At 40.0% G+C, this 22,584-nt stretch overlaps 1 protein-coding gene across 2 annotated transcripts; it reads left to right on the forward strand.

Moving 5' to 3' along the window:
• Window positions 1-4,981: 4,981 nt before the first annotated feature.
• Window positions 4,982-22,584, forward strand: spock3 (SPARC (osteonectin), cwcv and kazal like domains proteoglycan 3). Of its 2 annotated transcripts, XM_030736342.1 has the most exons (12): window positions 4,982-5,129; window positions 5,300-5,422; window positions 13,553-13,561; window positions 13,715-13,754; window positions 15,266-15,374; window positions 16,101-16,209; window positions 16,351-16,459; window positions 16,688-16,801; window positions 16,923-17,144; window positions 18,058-18,120; window positions 18,205-18,342; window positions 20,254-22,584. In XM_030736342.1, exons 2-12 carry the CDS (start codon window positions 5,300-5,302, stop codon window positions 20,406-20,408), a joined length of 1,191 nt encoding a protein of 396 aa, XP_030592202.1. In that variant the 5' UTR covers window positions 4,982-5,129; the 3' UTR covers window positions 20,409-22,584. The 2 variants fall into 2 exon arrangements, with proteins under 2 accessions (XP_030592202.1, XP_030592210.1); XM_030736350.1 differs by lacking the exon at window positions 13,553-13,561.

Genomic DNA, 22,584 nt, shown 5'->3' on the forward strand with positions numbered 1-22,584 from the left:
CTTGGAAGAATTAATTGCCCACCTCTGGTCTGCAGCCATCTGTGAAACACAGTGGAAGCTCAGCCAGTGGTGTTGGAGATTTTGTCAAAATTGATGGAATTATGAATGCGGAAAAGTACGGGCAGATCTGCATGCACTACCATCTGGAAAGCTTTTGATTGGCAACAGCTTCATATTTTTCAGCATAACAATCCATCCCAAACACACTGTTGATACAGTAAAAGCAAACCTGGATAGAAGAACACACAGTGGAACACTATCAGTCGTGGATTCCAGACCTCAGCATTATTGAAGCAGTGCAGGATCATCTTGACAGACAACAGAAGAAAAAGCAGCCGACATCCAAAGGAGAGCTTTGTACCAACTCTGTTTTTGCCTTATATACTGTATTTCCATGCATGTTTGTGCGTTTCAATAAACTTCTACACCTATTTCCCATTGTCCCAGTAAAACATAAAGAAATGAAGGCTGGCTCAAGACTTTTGCACTGTACATTCCAAATTTACCATGCTTCGTGTGACTCATGTCCGCTATAGATCAGGGAGCTCCTGTCAAAGCCACCTAACTTGAAAACTGAGTGGACACATGCAATAATATATGGAAATGTGCAGGTGAATTCATTTGATTTATTTGGATAGTCAACAAGTGTTTTGATGTCAACAGGTCCGATATGACTGAACGGAATGTAAGGCAATATTTTACTCTTCACAGCATAACACACAACACAGAGACAGATGCTTAATTTTGTCCTTTGGAGTCATAAATATTATGTGGTTACCATGTCAAATGATCATTGAATCATTTGAATGTAACTCACTGAAGAACAGCAGAGAAAACACCCATAAATTGTTTGTATATCACTGATTTTAGTCTTTCCATCCCTTCCCAAATCCTTCCCATCCCCTTTCTCTTTCTGTCTCTAATGCCAACACAGTAGCTCTGTAATCAGCCTTCTCAGCGATGGGTATTTTGTTTTTATTCACCTTATCTCCCATTTGCAGTTCCCTCACTGTCATTATTATGCTATTAGCTTTTTATCCTGGGGTGAAAACACTCACCTTATTGTCACTGCTATGCTCAAAACATGGTTTGTAAGATAGCACTACCCTCACCCCGCATCTGTGTGTTGCCCATACGGTATATCTTTCTCTCTCAAACACACACACACACACCACACACACACACACACACACACACACACACACACACACACACACACACACACACACACACACACACACACACACACACACACACATCCAATTCAAAACAGATTCACTGATACTCGCAAACACAAAGTTATGCACAAGACACATTCATTTGTATCCAGATCTAAATTATACCTGCTCACAAATGCAACATCACTGTTTCCTCTTTGAACAAATAGCACCAAACTAAAAATCCATTTGTTTCATTACACTGAAGAAAGGAGATTGTGTGGAATTCAATTAAAGATTTAGGTGCACCTGTGTCTCTCACGACTTTGTTTTTTTTATTTATTTTCCTGTCCTGTATTGATAAAAGAAGACGTAACAGGCACAGAGAGAAAGAGAAACTGAGGGAGATCGCTCAATTATTTCCAGCATAATGATTTAATTATTTTCAACCATCTTTCAAAAAATATGAGATGTTGCGTAAAATGTAAATAGCAACACGATTTGTGAAATATTTAAGGCATATTTTTTTAAAAACTAAACTAGTACAAAAACATCAAATGTTAAAATGGAAGGCATGGGGAGAACATGCAAACGCCACACAGAAAGGTCCCAACTGGCTCGTGGATTTTAACCCAGGGCCCTCTTGCTGTGAAGCGACAGGGCTAACTGGCGCACCACTGTGCAGAGTCCTTTTACTTATCCTAATTCAGTATAAGGTTTAAATGACTTACACATCATTGTTTTCTGTTTAGACTTTCCTGTTATACAGCTTTTCTAATGCTAAGTATTTGAGTGACAAAAATAGGATATATCAAATTGAGTTGCACTGGTAAAGAGAAAATAAAGAAGACATAATATATAGGAAATTTAATGCATACAATTGCATGCACAGAATTATCTCTGTGCATTTAGTTTTTTCATGACTTGGGACAATTATGATGGATAGATGGATGGATGGATGGATGGATGGATGGATGGATGGATGGATATATGGATGGATGGATGGATGGATAGATAGATAGATAGATAGATAGATAGATAGATAGATAGATAGATATAGATAGATAGATAGATAGATAGATAGATAGATAGATAGATAGATAGATAGATAGATAGATAGATAGATTTTTTAAAAATAATAATACCATATACGTTAAACTCCATGAAATGCTTTCCCTAGCTCTCTTAATAAAATTTCAACTCTCTTTTACCTCAAACCTCCTCACCTCGTCACTTTTTTCTCCTCATTCTCTCCCTCCCACCGTCTCAGTGAGCAGGTGCACAGTGACAGAGTCACTGAGCTGTGAAATCTCTGCTCCTTGAGACACATTTCATGCCCCTCCCATCCAAATACACTCACACATTATGTTGTTTTTGTCCTATTTTTCAGCCCATTCTTTTCTCCATCTCTCCTCTCGCATGTCTCTCTCACTGCCTGTGCAAAGATTGAGACAACAATGTGAGATCTTTATGAATTTACACAGAGGATCAAACAAAAAAGGGAACTCAAACTGCAGAGGAGTGAAAAATCTTTATAGAGTTTCAATTAGGCAACAACATATCGGTATGCTTGTGTGTGTGTGTGTGTGTGTGTGTGTGTGTGTGTGTGTGTGTGTGTGTGTGTGTGTGTGTGTGTGTGTGTGTGTGTGTGTGTGTGTGTGTGTGTGTCTCCTGCATATGTCTCTGACCACATCTACATCTTTAATGTCTGGGACTGAATAATGTATGAACCTCCTGGGCTTGGACACACGCACACACACACACACACACACGCACGCACACACACACACACACACACACACACACACACACACACACACACACACACACACCACACACACACACACACACACACACACACACATCTTTTGCAGCTTCCAATTGCACAGATGTCATAATGCACAAAGTAATGGTATGCCATGAAAACTACAAATAATATATCTTTCACGACCAAGATTAGATCACATTTTGTTGATCAAAGAGAACAAAGCAGAGCTCAGAGTAGACCAACACATCCTGCTCTTTCAACCACCATGGTTTTTCTACTACCACTTTCCTGTTTACATGCTGCAGACTTCCTGTTGGAACAAACACAGAGTGCATATCAGACGTTTTCTGGGTTGTTTATATCTAGGTGTGCTTAAGCGGTTGACCATTTACCTTCCAAGTTGTGCACACCACATGATACATTCTTGTGTGCCTCTCTGATGCAGTCATGCATGCTTCATAGTTCTAATCTGACTTTCAAATGTCTGTACTCTGTCATAATTTCCACATGCCCACACACACACACACACACACACACACACATACACATCTCTTATAAAGATGTGAAGCTGAGGTCAAGGTTGGTTTCTACAGCAACCGTGCATTATAATGCCATGACCCACCTGACCATCATGCTTCTCTCCTCTCAGCCTGGTAATAATAGGCTTCAACTTGCTCATCCTCTGCATGGTTACATGGCTTTTGTTCTCTTTTCAAATCATCATCTTTTGCATCCATTGTAACTACATAATCACTGACAAACTAAAGGTATAATCTGCACAAATAAATGCATTGACGGAACAAATATAGATTCTTTCATGGGGGGGGGGGGGGTCACTGAATGGTGTATGGAAAAGAAAACTTAAGAGAATCGTGTCCTTACAGTCTTTTCAGTCTAGTTGAGTGCCTGTTTGGGACTTATGTAAACTTTCTAGCGTCATCTTCAAAACACCAGATGAGGACATTTGGAAAAACCTTTTCATCTTTTAAAATGGGGGAGGGCATTGGTGGTGCAGTGGTTAACAGTGTTTCCTCACATCAAGAAGAGTTTGAACCTCCTGGTTGACCGAAGACTTTCTCTGTGGGGTGTGGAGGCTTTCCTCCCACAGTCCAAAGTAATGTTTTTAGGTCAACTGGTGATGCCAATAGGTGTGAATGTAAGTATGAATGGCTATCTGTGTCTCTTGGCCTTGAGATAGGCTGGCAACCTGTCCAGGGTATACCCCACCTCTTGCCCTATGGCAGCTGGGACAGGCTCCAGCTCCTCGTGACCATGACTTGGATAAGCAGAAGAGGATGATGGATGGATGGATGGATGGATGGATGGATGGATAGATAGATAGATAGATAGATAGATAGATAGATAGATAGATAGATAGATAGATAGATAGATAGATAGATAGATAGATAGATAGATAGATAGATAGATAGATAGATAGATAGATAGATAGGTAGGTATAGTGTCACACACCAATCTGTCTATTTGTAAACCATAGCAGTGGAGTCACAATGTGGTCCCTTGGGTGTTCTTTGAAAACCAAAAGTGCTGCAGATGTTCCGTTTTCCCACACAGAGCCACTCTGGGGAACATCTTGGGCTTTGCATGTCCAACATAAGACTAACTTAACAGAAGTTGCTTCCACCCACAGATTATGCAGAGTGGTTCATTTAGTGGTGAATTTCTGACATTTCAGCTGACCTTGGAGTCAAACTCGTGGGTCGGGTTGGAATACATGACAGTATTTATTTTTGGAAAAGAAACACCTTTTGCATCAACACTCGCTTTTCTTTGACTTCATTAAAAAAAAAAAAAAAAAAAATATATATATATATATATATATATATATATATATATATATATATATATATATATATATATATATATATATATATATATATATATATATATATATATATATATTATTTGAATTATAATTTTTACGCACGTCTCTTCAACCTCCTTCCCTTTATGATTACTTAACGTAGTTTTTGTAAGAGCTAATTACTGGAAATCACTTTAGCGCTGGCCTGATAACAGCCCACATCCAACAACACAGGGCTCGCGCACGGTGCCAAGCGCGTTCCCGTTTTCTGCTGCGCACAGACAGCCGGTGCGGAGAGACGGTGAGGGAGGAGAGGCTGCTATTACTTGTGACAGAAACGGCAGCGAGCACATACAGTCTGGAGAGCAGCTGATGCGACAAGGTAAGAAAAAAAACAAAAAAAAAACAAAACACGCGTGTTGTTATTTGTCTCGTTGACATGTAGCATTCGTCGCTGATGCGATGCAGATTGAACCGCTTCTGTTTCAGCGCGACTGCGGTGTCCTACAGCCGGATCCAATGTCCTCTCTCTGTGCTGTTGTGTGTCCGCAGATGCTGAGCGTCGCCTTGCTGTGTGTGTGCGCCGTCGCCTTTGGACACGTCTCCGCTCGCTCCGACAGCGGCAATTTTCTGGATGATAAGTGGCTCACAGGGAAGTGGGATAAATTCAGAGATGTAGGTAACATTTCGGGCTTATGTTATTATCGCCTTTCCCCTACACATTATCTCATTTTACACCCCGCTCCAGCCCCCGTCTTTTCTCTCCCTGTAGCCACCCTCAATGGTTTGTGATCACGCGCTCCTCGTTTTGTCGTTGTGTCCGAGCGCCGCGTCACGGGGCCCGTTGTGGTGTTTGTCACACGTTCGTCACCCGCTCCGCTGAGACAGTAAATACACTAAGAACGATGCTGGGATGACCCTTGCCTGTGAGCGTGTTTCCGCTATAGCAGTCCCTGCTTAGCAGAGGTAGCCAAGGCCTGTGCGAATCACAAAGGCACAGAGCAGTCTGAGAGGCACCACAGAGTCCCCCCCAAAAAGGGGGCCTAATTATAAGCAGGTATAAGGAGAGAGTCCGCAGCAGCGAGGCCTAGATGAACAAAGTAGAGCAAGTCGACTTTAATCCCACACACCGTGGGTCCCTATGGGAATATTAAAGGGATATCACACGGTATGTTATGTTCCTTGCAGTCTCCTCTATCAACAGCATCTTCACTAGCTGACTTCAATAAGGTGCTGTCAGCCACGATTACCCTGACATGGGTATTTAAGGCCACTTAGTGAAGTTAATGCCGCCACTGATTGTCATGGCACAGACCCGCAGCCTCTGACCATGTGGCCATGCTGCCAAGTTGCTGCAAATAATTACTGTATTCATGCTGCATGGTGCCCCCAAAAATTCTTATAGCCATCGAACAGCAGCCATTCAGGAGCCAAATGCTTGTCTTTGAAGTACTGGAAACACTTTTTTTCTTTTTCTTTTTTTTTACTTCAAGTAATGTTTTTAGCTTGTAATTAAATGGATAACAGCTGTATTGTACAGATAAAAGACTGGAAATTCTTAAATGGGCTTTAGGTGGTGTGCATTTGCTTAAAAGATATCTTGCCTCTAGCCACAGATTAAATGGCTCCACACCAGAAATGATTTGTGCATGCTTGAACTTGTACTAACACACAAGATAGGATATATGAAAATAAGCATGTCTGCACTAACAGGCTTTATGTAGTGTACCCCAGTGATGCTGGAAAGAACAGACTTAAAATGGTAGAAAAAAAAAATGCACTCCAGCTTTGAGTGGTTTTACCAGAACTGCTGGATAAATGCGCTAAGAATTGTTTTTATATACACATTTCTATGTAACTTGTATTTATTTGTCTCACTTTCTCTGTGAGTGTGTGACCCATCAGCTCAGGTGCATCCATGTGATACACCTCAGGTCCAACTGTTAAACAGGATTTGGATTTTTCAAATAGTGTCAGAACCAAGCAGAGAGGAAATGTGATTAACCATGCACTGTGTGCTATTTAAGATGATCTGACATCTTGAGCTACAGGAAGACAGTAGAAAGAGAGCGTTAACAGAGCTCTGTGACTGTGTTAATGCATAAGAAGTCATAGATAGATATCTGAGAGGAAGCTACAGAGTAATGAGAGTGGAAAGGAAAGATGAAAGAGAGTAGAATGATTGTCAATGAGCTGAAAGCTTTGTGCGCATTCACATCTGTGTGTTTTAACCTTGAGGCTCAAGCATTAGAGATAGAGATAGAGCGCAAAAGCACTGAACGCTCTGTATATATATGTGTGCCTTTCATTTCCCGTTTATAAGGTTGTGTCCCAGATTGTGTGTGTGTCTTTTTTTGTTTGTTTCTTCTTTTTTTTTTTTTGTTTTGTTTTCCAGTCTTGCATGCAGTAATGCATCAGTACATCTTATCATATTTCTCTTTGCATCTTTTGTATGCATTTAAACTTGTACAGTATCAACACCGTGTTTCTAGTGGTTATAATCCAAATATAGGTCCATTAATTTTTAAAAATAAAATCATCTTTAATACACCTTCTTTCTAGCACTAGATGAAACATATCTGTTGTTAAGCTCACTGTGTTTCTAGATAATTAAAAGGTGGGAAATGCTTCTGCGTACTGATTTCCGATTCTATTTCTGTACTAATGATGATGCGCTATAGTTAGAAATGATGCCAGTGTGATTGATACAGTCATGCATAAAGGAACACAAGCACTTCGACAGTGTCACAATACTGTCACTTACTGTGTGCACTCGCTGTATAGAGGTTACAGCTCGAGGGGCCAGTGAGCAGCACAGGAAAGCTGCAGCTGATTGTCACAAAACATAGAGCACAACTTGTGAATACATATGAACTTTGTTTTGGAGACACATGGCCTACATACTGTTTCTATACAGGAAGCGAAGTGGTTGCATCAGCTTTTTTATTCTTTTTTCTTGTTAAGTTAGGGCTTACCCTGCAGGGATTTAAACACCATTAAATTAAAATTATGTGATTGCAATGTATAAAGTAGTTTTTTTAACTGTTTTATCTGTCTTAAGTTACATTTCACAAAGTCACTCACTCCACTTCCAAGGAGCCAGGCTTTCTTGTAATTTTTTTAAGTGGTCTTGAAAAATTCTTTAGACTTTCTGAAGGTCTTTCAAAGATTTTCTTTGGACATGGGCTGCTTTTTCACTCATTTTCAGTCCAGTCCTTGTACCTGACCATTTTCAGAAGAATGTGTGTTTGTTTGTTTGTTTGTTAAGCCACTTAACACTGACCTATGAATCATTCAACCATAAAACGACACCAAACTCAAGGGATGAAACAGTGTTGTGTCTATACATAACAGACGACTTAGCAAAGAACCAGTTTGAAGATGTGTCTTTAAGCACTGTGTTTCTGGCAGCCTGTCATAAAAACACACAATTTGTTCCCATTTCTTTAGTTTAATCTACGAAAAAAGTCAAAGATAACACAGTTTGACAGGATTAAAATAGTATTTTTGCAGCAACAAGGTGATTCCCAAAGAGCTGTTAGCCGAAAACCCGGCAATATCACGGCACGGTGTGCAGAGTATCCTTAAAATATTTAAGGAAACTGAACAAGTGGAGGACAAAGGAAGAAGTGGCTGCAGATTATCGACAACAGAGTCTTAACAGTGTCTGAAAGTAATGTTCTTAAGAAATAGGAAAAATCCTGACACAGGACCACAGAGATACATCTGGCTCTTCAGTCAATCCATCTGTGTGGGATCAGCTTGATAGGGAATGGAACAAAAGGCAGTCAGCATCCCAAAAAATGCTTTGAATGTCCTCCAGGAATCCTGGAGAGCTATTCCTGAAGACTACTTAAAGAAATTATGAGAAAGCTTGCCTAAGAGAGTTGATGCTATATTGAAGAATAAAGGTGATCGCCATTAAAAACAAACAGAGAAAGATGCACACACATTAAACCAATGTACTGCAAAGCTTTGTTTTCCTGAGACTTTAATTTTATATGTCAGGCATGTACTTTTTTCATCTTTCAGCAAGAGCCATAAGTAGGCTTCATGCTAAGTGCACTGTATAGTATCTTGGCTAAGCCCTGTTATGATGGCTGTGGAGGCCTGGAGCTGTCTTATTCAGCGCTGGTGCCATCTCAGTTTTTAGACATTCTGCTCCTCTTGCTGGACCTTGGCCTCGCTTACAGAACAGGCACAGAGCGAAGAGACTGTTAACAATTGGAGTAAAAACACGATGAATGATGTGCGGTGACATTCGAGGCACTTTATTGTGTGGTATATTATAGGAGGAAAACAACATCTTGTGTAGACCAATCTCATAAGAGCAGATTATACCTTTTTATAGACTCTCCTTTCTCTGTGGGTTTTTTTTTTCATTTTTATTTTTGTGTGCGTGCGCGCGTGTGTGTGTGTCATACATTGTTTGTGTTGTGGAGTGTGAATGATGTAGGGAAGGTACAGAGCTTCAGGCCTTTTCCACTTCAGAGCACCTCAGTGTAGATTTGTATGTGTTTGTGAGTGCATGCATGCGACAAGCTTGAGCAAGGCAAGCCGAGCCAGTACAGTGAAAAAATGTACATATTTCTCCTGTTGGACATCAGGACGAAGGCAAGAAGGCAGCAAGGACAGGAAAGGAGGTCATTAGGATGCAATTAGAAGCACCGAAATCAGATCTGTGAAAATGTCAAGTAAAGGTGAGAAAAGCGGTTGTCAGAAACAAGATATTCACTAGGAAATATTTCTACAGAAATCTGGATGAAACCGGATAAAATCGATATCCACAGCAGCAAATTAGGATATTAGACACACAGTGTCGTGTTTGCATGTTTTGTGCACATGAGGGAAAAAAGGGCTGTTAGAACTGTGAGGGAGGAATAGAGGTGGAAACAAATGGAGAGATAAATTGAAAAGTTGCTATTTTGGAGCGCACTCAGGAGCCCATTAGATCTATTGTTGAATTTGAGGTTTTCTGTGTTTTTAGGAAAGTGGGTGGCTGGTTGCATGTGCACTGAAGTGCATTCTTCCAGTTATTTGATGTTTTGTAGTGCTGACAGATTCTGGCACTGCAGTCAGGGCTGTAGTGATAAGTATGTTTGTAGAGCTGTCTATGTGCACGGATGTGCATTCGTGTGTGTGTGTGTGTGTGTGTGTGTGTGTGTGTGTGTGTGTGTGTGTGTGAGTCTGTGCTTGTGTGCATGCGTCTGTTGATTCCATTAAGGAATCAGACCGCAAGCACTTTTGTTGTCTTGACTGGTCTAGAGGGCCTGGCCCTATAATGCAATGTTCTCATTATTCAGTCTCCACAGTTTACACTGCTAGAAGGGGGCACATCCTGAACAGAAACAAATACCTCACTATATGGCTTTATCTCTGCTCTGTGTGCTTCCTTAATGTTAAGGGGGACTTCAGATGATGCATGTAATTCTAAGTAAGAGAAGCAGACTCATTTTTACCACAGCCTTTTTTAGCATTTGAAGCTAGAGGGACACAATGTAATGAGTATCGAAGAGTCTGAAGTGAAGGTCAGAGGATTAACAATAAAGGACAAGAAGGAGAAATTAATTAGAGCTAAGAAAGTGCAAAAGTTGACCCTGTTTCTCCTCACAGCAGGCAAGGAAGTGAGACAGAGGGAGACACTCGTGACAGTCATGTTTTTTTCATAGTGGGGATGTTGTGGCAGTTTCAATTCAACAGTGTAAATCATTCCACATCATCGTCAATGATGTGCTATAAGAAAAAACCCCCAGAAGGGTTCACTTTGGCTCCATCTAGTTAATGTGAATAGTTTAAGTCAAACTACATCATTTAAAAAAACAAACAAACAAAAAAACACACAAAAAAGCATGAAAGTCATGAATTGAAGGTCAGTAACTCTGTCACTGAGAGCTTCCTTCATGGGTCCCAATACTGGAAGTCTACAATACCATATGTGTTAAGTTTGCTAAAAACAAACAAAGAAACAAACTTTGCAGAAGAACTGCAGAAAGATCAGAAATTATACAAGCAAATTAAAGTTAGCAGTTAGATTGACAGCACAAATTTGTCAAGCTCGAAAACTTCTTCACAGATAAAAACAATGATGGAACAACTGAAGAAAATCTGAAGTAGATAGTTTGAAGTAGCAGATTGCAGTACTTCATCTTTGCAAAAATACACTCACATTACCAAAAATCCATCCCAGAGCTGTAAAGTTCAACTTAGCTTTTTTTTGGTTGGTTGTTTTTTTTTTTTTTATAAAATTCATTTCATCTTCATTTAAGTTTTAACCGGGGTTTTTGTGTAGCACATTTATCTTTGCTGTTTTATCCCAAACACTAACTGCTTCATAACTGCTGATACTCTGGCCTTCCTCTGTCACTGCTTATTCACGGTTCATCTCTCTCCTGCTCAAACCAGGGCAGCGTATCACATTTCTCCATATAATTAGTGATGTATGGCCAAAATATATCACAGTAGTACAATTAACCTGCTCTGTACAAGGGAGAAAGAGAGGAAACGGTGCTCATAGAAATGAGAGAACTGCACTGCCTGCATTACCTCCAACTACAGTAAAGCTTTCTCCAAAGTTTAATGATTTACTTTAAATTGACTCTATTTTTAATACCCCAGAAAATCATTTCATACAATTTGACTGTATATATAAATTATGAGTAATACAAGTAAAGGCACACACTAATAGAAAGAAAGACATAAAGGCCTAGATGGCTTTTCATTTTCATTTTCAGTCAGCATTCATTCACGTGCACTGTACAGTAGACTGATGTATGAGGTAGTTCATGTTCGTACTGTCTAATTCTGCAAACAACATGCTGCAACTTCTTCCAGAGAGACACTTGCCAAACCCATTTCAGCAAAGTGGCCTCCAGTCACAGTCACATGCTCAAGATTACCTCGCAGAGCAAGCACAGCTTCACTTTACAAACAGGAAGGACATCAGCGAGGCACGCATCTCTCAGTTCTGTGGGAGTTTCTCACCTTGCGCTTTTAGGCATCAGCTTTTGAAATCTGTGGCATGTTTTTCTGTTTGTACAGCTGTGGCCACAGCAGCAGAGGGTCAGTGGTTTCCAGAAGTGGCTTCTGGTTTCCCAAGTTAGAAATTTGATATTGCTTTTTTTTTTCTACTCTGGGAGCAGAGTTGAGCCAGTCCTGGGACAGTTTTGATGTATTTTTGCAGGTGGTTTTGTTATTTTCATGTTTTGGTTCTGCTTTAAATGACTTCAGTCATAAATAGAACATAGAACTACTTCTTTATCATTCTTCATCCCATTTTTTTGGTTGAAAGAAGAGCTTAAATTAAGAGCTGCAATAGAGAACTGCACCATCGGTGTGCGATTTATTCATTTCCAATTACAGTTTATCATTACATTAATGACAAACCAGGTTTTTTGTCTTTGTGCACTGTAGCTGAACTGACATGAGACTTTCCTATAAGCTCTTTGAAAGATCTTTATGATCTGTGACACAGAAGCAACTGCAATGGTCAATTGTCATTAAAGAAAAGAGGCTCACATGAATATTTGGATCACTTGTTTCTCTGCATATAGCAGCTGTGTTGTTGCTATGTTTCAAATACAAACCCCTTTTCTTGATTGTAGGTCGTCATTAAAAAGCTGGCATTGGCTAAGAGTGAATTTTTATTTCTGGAAAGTTGCCAGGGTTACTGCACTGAAAACTTGAACACTGAATATCACAGTTTTTTTTTTTTTTTAATTAGTTATTATTTTTCGTTATTGTATGCATACATCTTGGATGTGTAAAATGCACATTAAAAAACTTCAGTACTAGTACCCACAGATGAAAACCATCAGAAGCTGTTTGGATTCTCCGTTGATTCGTTGTAACAGGCCTAATCTCCAGGGAATAAATGATAGTCAGTTCTTCAGCTGGCCAAAACAAGAGTGTGTGGTTATGTGTGCACGTGTGACTGAATGTGGATGATAAACACAACAGAAAGGAGACAGGTGAGACGACAACAAAGGGTTACCATTGTGACAGAATCCGCGAGAACGCGCGGTGCAGCGTTGGGTTTGAGTGGATGCCCAAAGACAGAGGGAGAGACCAGACAGTGAGATCTTTGACCTCAGCAAAACAACACACAGCTCACAAGTTCTTAAGCTCCTTTTACATTTGCATCATAAGCCAGCACCCGCTGGGTGTGTCTCCATGGCCTTCTATTAAAAGCTGGCAAATTGCTCACCTCTGCGGATTCCCTTTTTAGACTGTGGGAACATGTTCACAGGCAATGAACTGAATCATTCGGCTACACCACGGAAGATTTTTTTTTAATGGAGCAAAGCATTTTTGGAACATTTTAAAGTTAAAAATGAATTACAAATAACTAATATTTTTTTTTTATCTCAATAAAGCTTCTCATACAAAAGATCTCTTAACACATTTGTACAGAGGTGCCAATATGATACCACAATTCAGCTTCTTGTAATACGCTTATTTATTTCAGTTCCAATTAGTAACAGCAATTTTGTACACCTTAAATACTGAAAAACTGAAAAACTTATAAGCTGAATTAAAAATGTTCTTTTGACATGCTGATAACCTTGCATTGCTGTGTATATGCAGGCTGTATATGTTCCATGGAAAAAAATCTCTTTCAGTCTGATAAACAGCACATGTACTTGCACACAGTGGGACAAGGGCACCTTTTATGCATGGAGAGCTACTGTCATAACATCAACATCATCTTGACTAAATAAATGCATGCATGTACACTGAATATCAAAGTGCTAAACCTAATCAGAATTATTTCTTGCCTCTCTGTTTCTGTAATGCTTTCTCCTAAAGGAAGTTGAGGTTTGTATGACTCCTTAATCTGTGGGCCAGTCCAGTGTTTTTTTGTTTGTTTGTCTGTTTTTTGTGCAGTGCATCATTTGCTTAATATGTGATCTGAGCAATATTTTCATGATTTCTTTTTTTTATATATTGACTAACCATTTATTGTTTCAGGAGCCTGGAACATGGACCCCATCCAAGCCCTTTGATCAAGGTGGGTGTGATCGAGAAAGGGTCAGACCTGGAGTGGCTGTGAGAGTCAAAAAAACAAAAACTGTTCATTCGCAAATCTGCTATATGAATAACAGAAAATACAAAGTTTTAGAAAGCTGTACAGCATACTATATTTCTGTCTGGCTGTGAATGTTTAAACATTAGTGATCACAGAGTTATAGGATGCAATGTCAGGTGTATGTTAAGGGTTTGCAGTTCTGTATCAAATTGGTTGACTGGTTGAGATTGGGTAAAATGGAAACAGTGGTAAACATTTTTTTTTGCAAAAATATTGGGCTGCAATGGGCCCAAACCCTTTGATGAACATTTAGCATCTTCATCAGTCTGCATATATAGTGTAACCAGAATGGGTCAAATGAGGAAAACAAAAAAGATTGAGACACTTTCCTGTTCTTACACAACTTGTCATTTAGATAAGCATCCATGGGGTTGTTGTGCAGATGTATATAATCCATGCTTATATACAATATATAAACAATATATCATGGTGGTCCTTTCCTGTAAAAACAGATTTTTAGACAGAGTTTATAAATGTCTCTGTAGTTTTTACTTCTAAACTATCCCCAATTCTTTTAACTACAACACCCATCTGAAAAAAAAATGGATGATATCCTGTTCATTTATTTTCTTTTATCTTCTAATTTCCCGTTGTATTACTGACAGTGCTAAGCTCTAACACACATCGAGGCACGTCAGGACATGAACTCTCACTTATCAGTATCCTCAAACATCTACACACAGCTATCCCAGGCAAACAATAGCGTTAGATAGTGTGATGGAGGATGGAGGCAGGATAATCTGCCAAAGCTGCTCAGGGATTACAGTAAGGTTCTTTAGAGCAAAGGTCATTTACAGACTGTTCTGGGAACAGCTAAGGGCCTTAGGTTTTGCTCATAGCTGACTCACCGAAAGCTGTCACAGGGTCAGAAGCACCTAGCTTGTCTTTACCAGCAAAGATCATTACCATCTGCTTCAGATTCGGATCCAAAATTGTCCTTTACCTTTAATGCTATATACCTCTGTGGCTCTGGGATCTGAGGCCAGATCAGTTTGAGGATTTCTGCAAGAGCACGCATTTGAATGACACTCAGTGGAGGCTGATTTAAGATCAGAAGTAGCCTCTAAAATCAGTTCAATCTATTTTTAGCTGTAAGGATACTTAACAGTATTATAGCTTTAAGTTCACTGTGAGAGACGCATGGCCAGTGCACTCTGTGAAGAAATAGTTACTCTAATTAAAACACACATAAATGCACTGAGACTTAGAAATATCTATTCATGTCACTGGGATCTGAAAATGAAAGGAAGCAAATCAGTTAACTATGACTCATTGATCTAGGATTTGAAACAACAAAAGGATAACCTAACCTTGGTCTCTCTTTATGCTTAGTCTTTAAAGGAAATTCTGCAAATAGAGGGGCTGTGCTGAGTTGCATACACAGAGTACATGTATACACATGTTAAAAAGCCCTCCTTCTTATGTATTTTTAGGCCTTGATCCAGCCAAAGACCCTTGTCTGAAGATCAAATGTAGTCGCCACAAGGTGTGTGTGGCTGAGGATTATAAAACTGCCTCTTGTGTCAGCCAGAGGAGAGTTAGGTAAGAACACACATGCTTGATGTTTTAAACAGACCTGTGTGTCCAAGCTGTCTGTCGTATTTCCTTTCAGATGTTTATGTGATGAAGCCACAAGTGGAGCGCGAATGAGCGTAAATTATGGAAAAAAAGAAAATCGCTTTATTCCTAATGTTTTCTTTTTCTTTTTCTTTTTTTTATTTATACGGCGTAATAAACAGCAACACCAGAGGGGCTGCTGTTTTTCCTTTTCTCCCAGCTGGTCTGCTGGTTGCCCGTCTCTCTTGTGACTGTTGTGCGACATTACAGTTTGGTCCAATTACCCGCGGCACTGGCACTTTCTTACAATGGACCCAAAGTCCTGCCAAGTCCTGCCAATATGAATGGGCTTTGTACGTGTGTGTGTGTTTCTGTCTAGGACACTGCAGACTGGACAGAGGACAGTAACACCATACTGACCCCATTCTTAGTAACAACACAATTCCCACTACAGAGTGCAAGCAAATCAGAAAATAATCACACACAAATCCTAAATCCTCATCTCATTTTTTGAAAATTGACATAAGAACAAGACAATCCAGCACAGATACAAAGTGCTTAGAAAACATTAGATTTAAAGGAAAATGGGAGTGTTGGTCCAACGAGGCATTTTGATGAATAATGGTACATCATTTGACATCTGACACTCAGATGTTCAGTGCATGTGTGAGTGTGTATAAAAAAAATAAGTCTTTTCAATTTCCTCTCCAGCTTCAAAGATGCCAATCTGTACCAGAGTCCAGGGTCAAAATGCAAACCGTGCCCCGTGGTTCACCCCTCGCCTGTATGTGGAAGTGATGGTCACACCTACTCCACTAAGGTGCCGGCACACATAAACACACAATCTAATCAACTCCCACCCATAAGTTACAGTTTTTTCATTTCCTCCTGATGAGACTTGCATCCTGATTTTTGCTTCCTCTTCTGTCTCGTCCCTTCTGTCTCTGTCGCTCTAAATCAGTGTAAGTTAGACTATCAGGCGTGCATCACAGGAAAGAAGATTACCATGAAGTGCCCTGGCATGTGTCCTTGTCCCTCTCATCTTGAACAGAGCTCTGCAGAGAAGAAAGGTACACAGTTCGGCACACTTGAATGCACACACTGCAAGCCTGAATGGGGGTTACTCTGGTGTCCATCTTTATTATAAAACTCCTGCCCTGCTGAAGTGTCTTTGTGAGACTGAATCGCTTAAAGTTTTTGTGCCATAACTGACTCTGACTCCTCATGTCCATGAGGAAGCAGGAGGCCATTAAAGCATCACTTTACTGCCATTAATCTTTAGTGTCATTATTCTGCAGTGTGCAGTGAATCGGAGCTGAAGGAGGTGGTGAGTCGTCTGAGAGACTGGTTCAGAGTGCTGCATGAGAACGGCAACCACAAGAGAGTCAAGATCCAGAAGCCAGAGAAGAACAGTGAGTATCATGGCATTAGTAAAGTGGGGAAGACAAGGAGACACAATATATAGTATCACATTCAGTATTACATAAATCTATCTTAATGTGGCTACTCACTGTCTTTGATCTTCCGCCACAGAGTTTGAAGTTGGGACATCACCTATTTGTAAGGATCCTCTGGGTTGGATGTTCTCCCGGCTGGACACAAATTTTGACCTACAGCTGGACCAATCAGAGATCAGGAGCCTCTATCTGGACAGGAACGAACCGTGCTCAGATGCTTTCTTCAAATCTTGTGATACAAACGCGGACAAATTTATAACCAGCTCTGAGTGGTGCACAGGCTTCCAGAGGTACACAGGTAAGGACATACCCGCACTTAGGAGTCATGTCATATTTAACGCAGCTCGAATAATGTGTAGAAAAATAGTCCAATCACATGCAAGAGTTAGTTTTTTGTTTTTTTTCTGTAACACTGTTCACACTGAATTATGTGCTGAGATCTCAGTGAAAGAAACATGAGCAAGCAGTTACATTAGTTTGCCAAACTTTATTTGGAAAAGCGAGTTAAAAGAAATTAATAATAAAATGATTCCCCCAAACTAGCCATTGTTGCAAACGTTCATCATGGCAAAGATTCAGTTTAATTCTGGCCTGTTATGCTTTTTGCAGTTGTTTTCATGCACACATTTTCCTCTGCAGAGACAAATTCTTACTGACCTTTGGAGTGCATTTTAAATCTTACCATCAAAAAAACATCGTTTACATTATTGAATTAAACTGTTGCCTGCTTAACTGATTTGTGATGTCTGTCACGCCTACCATAAGTAGCAGTTTTACTATGCTCAGTCTCATCTGTTACTTTAGCGAGTCATAATCAACTGAAATTGTGTGAAGGTCTGAAAACAAAACCCAAGTTTTCAGTCTCAAACTTCTTCAAATATAAAAATAAGAGACACCTTCTATTCAGTGGCAGTGGCCTTTTCTTCCCCAGCGCCGAATATTATTTTACCCTGAGAGCACAACAAAATGCAAAACAGTGTCATGCAAGAAACCGCATAAAACACAAAACACATTTGTATGAAACTGGGGATGAAAACTCTTTTTTTTATAATAAAGGGAGACTATTTACCCATGAGCCACTGGAGGTACACAAGCAAACATCGATATGAAAGCAAAAAAGTAGACAAAGGAAGCCAGATTTACACATACACATTCCCAGAAAAGCAGACTTCTGCAGTCTGTCAGGAGTATCCCTTGTCTTCCTCTTTCAGATTCCCCATGCAAAGCAGAGCTGTCCATTATCAACAAAAAGCAAGCAGGCAAGAAGTTACTTGGTGAGACACGCGCAGAATCACAAGTACACACACAAACGTTGTGCGGCCTGAACTCATCGTGTGTGTTTTGGCTCGATTCTGTAGGTCAGTATTTGCCATCTTGTGATGAGGAAGGTTATTATCGGCCCCACCAGTGTCACAGCAGCAGCGGCCAGTGCTGGTGTGTGGATCACTATGGCAACGAGGTGGCTGGCTCACGCACTCATGGCCCTGCAGACTGCGGTAGGCAAGACGTTGAAGCGTGTCAAGTGTGTGTGTGTGTGTGTGTGTGTGTGTGCGTATGTTTATAATACCTTGTGGGGACAATTTTCCTGACATATACTACGTTGTGGGGACCAATTGCTCCTTGTGGGGACTGGAACCTTGTCCCCACAAGGGGAAACCCTGTTTTTGGGTCAGGGGTCAGAGTTAGGGCTAAGGTATGAATTGAGTTTAGGTTAGGGTTAGGGTTAGGTATGTGATGGTTAGGGTTAGGAAAAGGGTAAAGGTAAGGTTTAGGCTGTAGAAATGAATGGAAGTCAATGGAAATTCCCCACAAAGATAGCAAAACACACTTGTGTGTGTGTGTGTGTGTGTGTGTGTGTGTGTGTGTGTGTGTGTGTGTGTGTGTGTGTGTGTGTGTGTGTGTGTGTGTGTGTGTGTTTGTGGAAGAAAATGAAGAGATGTAGCATAATGGAAAAAAATTAGGAGAGAAGAAATAAACCACAGATATCAATGTAAACACACATGAAGCTTGTCATCTGACATGTTCGTCCAGCTGGCAGCTGGATAAGAAGATTTTTGCCACTGCCACATGATTTGAGTAACTATGCAGCTGCATCCATCAGCTGGCTAGTTTAGATTAGCACAGAAGCTGAAAAGAGGGGGAAACTAGCTAGCCTGGTGCTTTCAAAGGCAACAAAATCCACCTGCTATTTATCACGAAGCTCGATTTTTCTCGCCTAAGTTTATCTCCACACTATTCCTTTAAAGTGTGAAGTCAAGTATAGAGTATTTTGGGCTGTCCCTTAAAGATAACCCGTAATCACAGCGATATCTTTTTCTGTGGCTGAAAAGTTCTGGCTGTGTCACACAGGGAGAGAGGTTCACAGCCGGCCCATATAATTATTGTGCAAGCAAAGATAGTCTGGGCCAAAATTCTGTCAGAATCAGTGTGATATTTTCATAATGTCACTGCTGCTATGACCTACTTATACTTGGGTTGGCAATCAATCAAAAATATCAGTGATCATGTGCCAACTGTTCCTTTTTTAGGGGAAGAACCCAAGAGACATTATATGCAAATAGTCTTGTCAACATTGGCCAGTAAGCATACCATGTTTTTTTTTTTCTTTTTGACTCTAATGGAAGCCATAATTTATAAAAAAAAAAAAAAAAAAAAAAGATGAGCAAATATATGAAGGCCAGGAGTTGACATCCCAGCTAATTCACCTCAAGGTCTGACTGTGCGATGCTCAGAGAAAGTGCAAAAAACCCAAGCGCTACAACTTAGACTCTACAGGCCTCAGTTAGCATGTTAAAGGTTGAAGTTTGACAGTACAGTTAGAAAAAGACTGAACAAGTCTGGCTTGTTTGGAAGAAATGCCAGGAGAAACCTCCTTCTCCCCCCAAAAGAACATGGCAGCACGGCTTAGGTTTACAAAGTCAAATCTGAATAAACCAAAAGATTTCTGGAACAATGTCCTTTGGACAGATGAGACCAAAGTGGAGATGTCTGTCCATAATACACAGTGACTCATTTGGCCAAAACAAAACACTGCATATCAGCACACACACCACATAGCAGCTGTCAAGCATGGTGGTGGAGGAGTGATGATTTAGGCTTGTTTTACAGCCACAGAACTTGGGCGCCTTGCAGTCACTGAGTTGACCCTGAACTCCTCTGTATACCAAAGTATTTTAGAGTCAAATGTGAGGCCACCTGTCCAACAGTTATTCAAGTTATTGGTGCTAAAGGTGGTTCTACAGTATAAGCTGCTGAATCCTGGGGTGTACTTCATATTTCTCAGGGCCACAAAGAGTCCTGTGAAAATTTCATCTTTACATCTGTATAGTTGTGAAATGCAGTAAATTTTTTCCATACATGTATCAGGGTTTATTAGATCCAAAACTGGGTTCATTTTCTGTTTCTAGGCGTGATATTGGAATCTTCTGGAGACCTTGGCAGTGGAGACTCGCTGTTCACTGACGATGATGAAGATTCATTTGTCCTCAATGACCAGACCGGTATGGATGACGAGGACAATGAAGACGAGGATGATGACGATGATGATGAATACCTGTCGTAAACTTTAAAAAAAAAAAAAAGAAAGGAAAAATACATAACAAAAAAAAAAAAAAAAAGAAAACTGTTTGTTTGATCAAACTGCACGTTTCTAGGTGACTCCCCCAGGCAGATACTTAATCGTACTAACAGCCTATGGACTACTCTCTGTGTATTGTTTGTTCATAAGTTTAAAAAAAAAAAAAAAATCAATATTCTTGGAAAATGTTTATGATTTCTCTTCTTGTTTAAGTATGAGTATATGAGTGGTTCATGGCACTTGTTCACTTGTGTGTCAGCCAACCAGAGAATATTATAAGGACTAATTGATAACCAATCCATTGCGTTGGATTTGGTCACATGTGCAAAGACCTTTCCCTTCATTGGACAGTCCGTGTCCTCCAGTCCACGTCCTGTCTTTGTGCAGCACTCTGATGCCCGAGCTTGTTGATGCCTAAGGCACAATGTTAAAGAGATTTCTTTCTTCATTCCACCGTCTCCTCCCCCCACCCCACCCCACCTCTTTAATCCTTATCAGATGTTCCTGTGTATAGGTGGGATGTTGATGATGTAGATAAGAGAATATTGCACTCTTTAGGTTTCTTTTGATCTTGATTTGTAACTGTGACTGTAACTGTGTGGAAAAACAAGATAAGAGTTAGACATGCTTTATTAGGAGAATTAAGGCAAAAAAATCCCAAAAAAACAACAAAAAAGTGAGCTGGATAACAATTAGAACCGACGTGCTAGCTGTTTTCACTGAGACACAAATCAAATGCTCAGCAACAAGGAAAGACAAATTACGATATGGCCAAGGTGGTGTTGGTGGGGGTATTACTGTTATCTGGTTTCTGATCCGCTGTAGGATGAATACAGAAGATGAAAACAGATTTGTCTTAGCATGTCCAATACCACGTGATGTTGTTTCTATTGAACCTGAGGCCAGACCTTTGAGGAACTCAAAATTCAACAGAGGTTGAGGTTGGGGGGGGAAAAAAAAAAAAAAAATCCTTCAAGCGTGTACAGATGAGACTGCGCTTGGATAGTTGTAAAGTGCTTCAGCCACAAATCTATGTGATGAAAATGTTTATTGACCTTTAAGAGGTCGGTGAGCACAAAGAAAATCTCAGAAAAATATGTTCAAAAGATAATGTGCAGTTGATGTTTTTACATTTTCAGATACCAATCTCCGACTTAATGTGCTAGCACACAGCGTAACAGGACAAGTCTCTTGCACAGTAGTGGCAGCATATATCCGTGCAGATCTGTTGAAAATGTTGGGCAGAGGTTAAGGGGTAAGGTGTGCCTTGTACTGATGGTCAAAGTGGGGGAAGCATGCTTTCTGGACTGACTTAAACCCGTCATTACACTGCATAAGAGTGGCTTTACTGTTAAGCCTGTATACTACTTGGACTTTGGTCTGGCATGTGTTTTGGGTCTCTCTTATGATGGTGTTACTTAGGCCATACTGCAGATTTTCTGATTTGTTACATAGGATAGCTAGAATGTAGACAAGCACAGAGATGCTTAGCAGTTAAGGCGTACAAACACTTAGATTCTGCTGGATTTGAAAATGTTTTATATATTATACACTGGCTAGAGGAAGCTTTGGTTTAGACAGCTTTATAATGAAAAGACAATGTTCATCTTACAGTGTTTGCTTTTACTTTGTTTGAAAAGCTTGATTTGTATCTGATCTGCTCTAAACTACTTACTGTGTGTATCTGTCAGGGTTGAAAACTGAATCTGATCCCAGATGTGTATCGTTGATAAGTCACGTGACTGTCTATGCAGACCCGGGATCAGCTGAGCTCCTGTGTTAATTTTCATAAATTAATCTGCCATCAGGCTTCATTTTTGGATCAAATATGTGTTGAAATTCCATGTTAACACATTAAAAAGTGCCATGTAACTGTTATTTTTTTTCTTCTTCTCCATGTCTAATTTTTTTTTTCTCTCCTCATTCGTTCTAACGTGGAATTTCAGTTCACTTTATGAACCGGAAAACATTTCGGTCTTAAAGTGTGCCGTTTCATGAGTGTAACGATGTGCAAATCATTTTGATGACCTCAGACACTGTAGCCACTCTCAACCAATCACACACTGTCATCACAGCTCTGATAGTGTTTAAAGGTTATGATACAGATGCATTTTTTTACAGTGTATGTATGATTTGCTGAAATAAAAACTATATTGACCAA

This window comes from Archocentrus centrarchus, chromosome 1 (genome assembly GCF_007364275.1).
Source record: "Archocentrus centrarchus isolate MPI-CPG fArcCen1 chromosome 1, fArcCen1, whole genome shotgun sequence".
Classification (NCBI taxonomy): Eukaryota; Metazoa; Chordata; class Actinopteri; order Cichliformes; family Cichlidae; genus Archocentrus; species Archocentrus centrarchus.

Bases quoted from the DNA above. Each gene is read 5' to 3' on its own strand.
- spock3 (XM_030736342.1), top strand. From the start codon at position 5,300: ATGCTGAGCGTCGCCTTGCTGTGTGTGTGCGCCGTCGCCTTTGGACAC. The intron at 13,755-15,265 runs GTGGGTGTGATC...ATGTATTTTTAG, and splicing joins ATCCAAGCCCTTTGATCAAG to GCCTTGATCCAGCCAAAGAC. The intron at 16,210-16,350 runs GTGCCGGCACAC...GCTCTAAATCAG, and splicing joins GTCACACCTACTCCACTAAG to TGTAAGTTAGACTATCAGGC.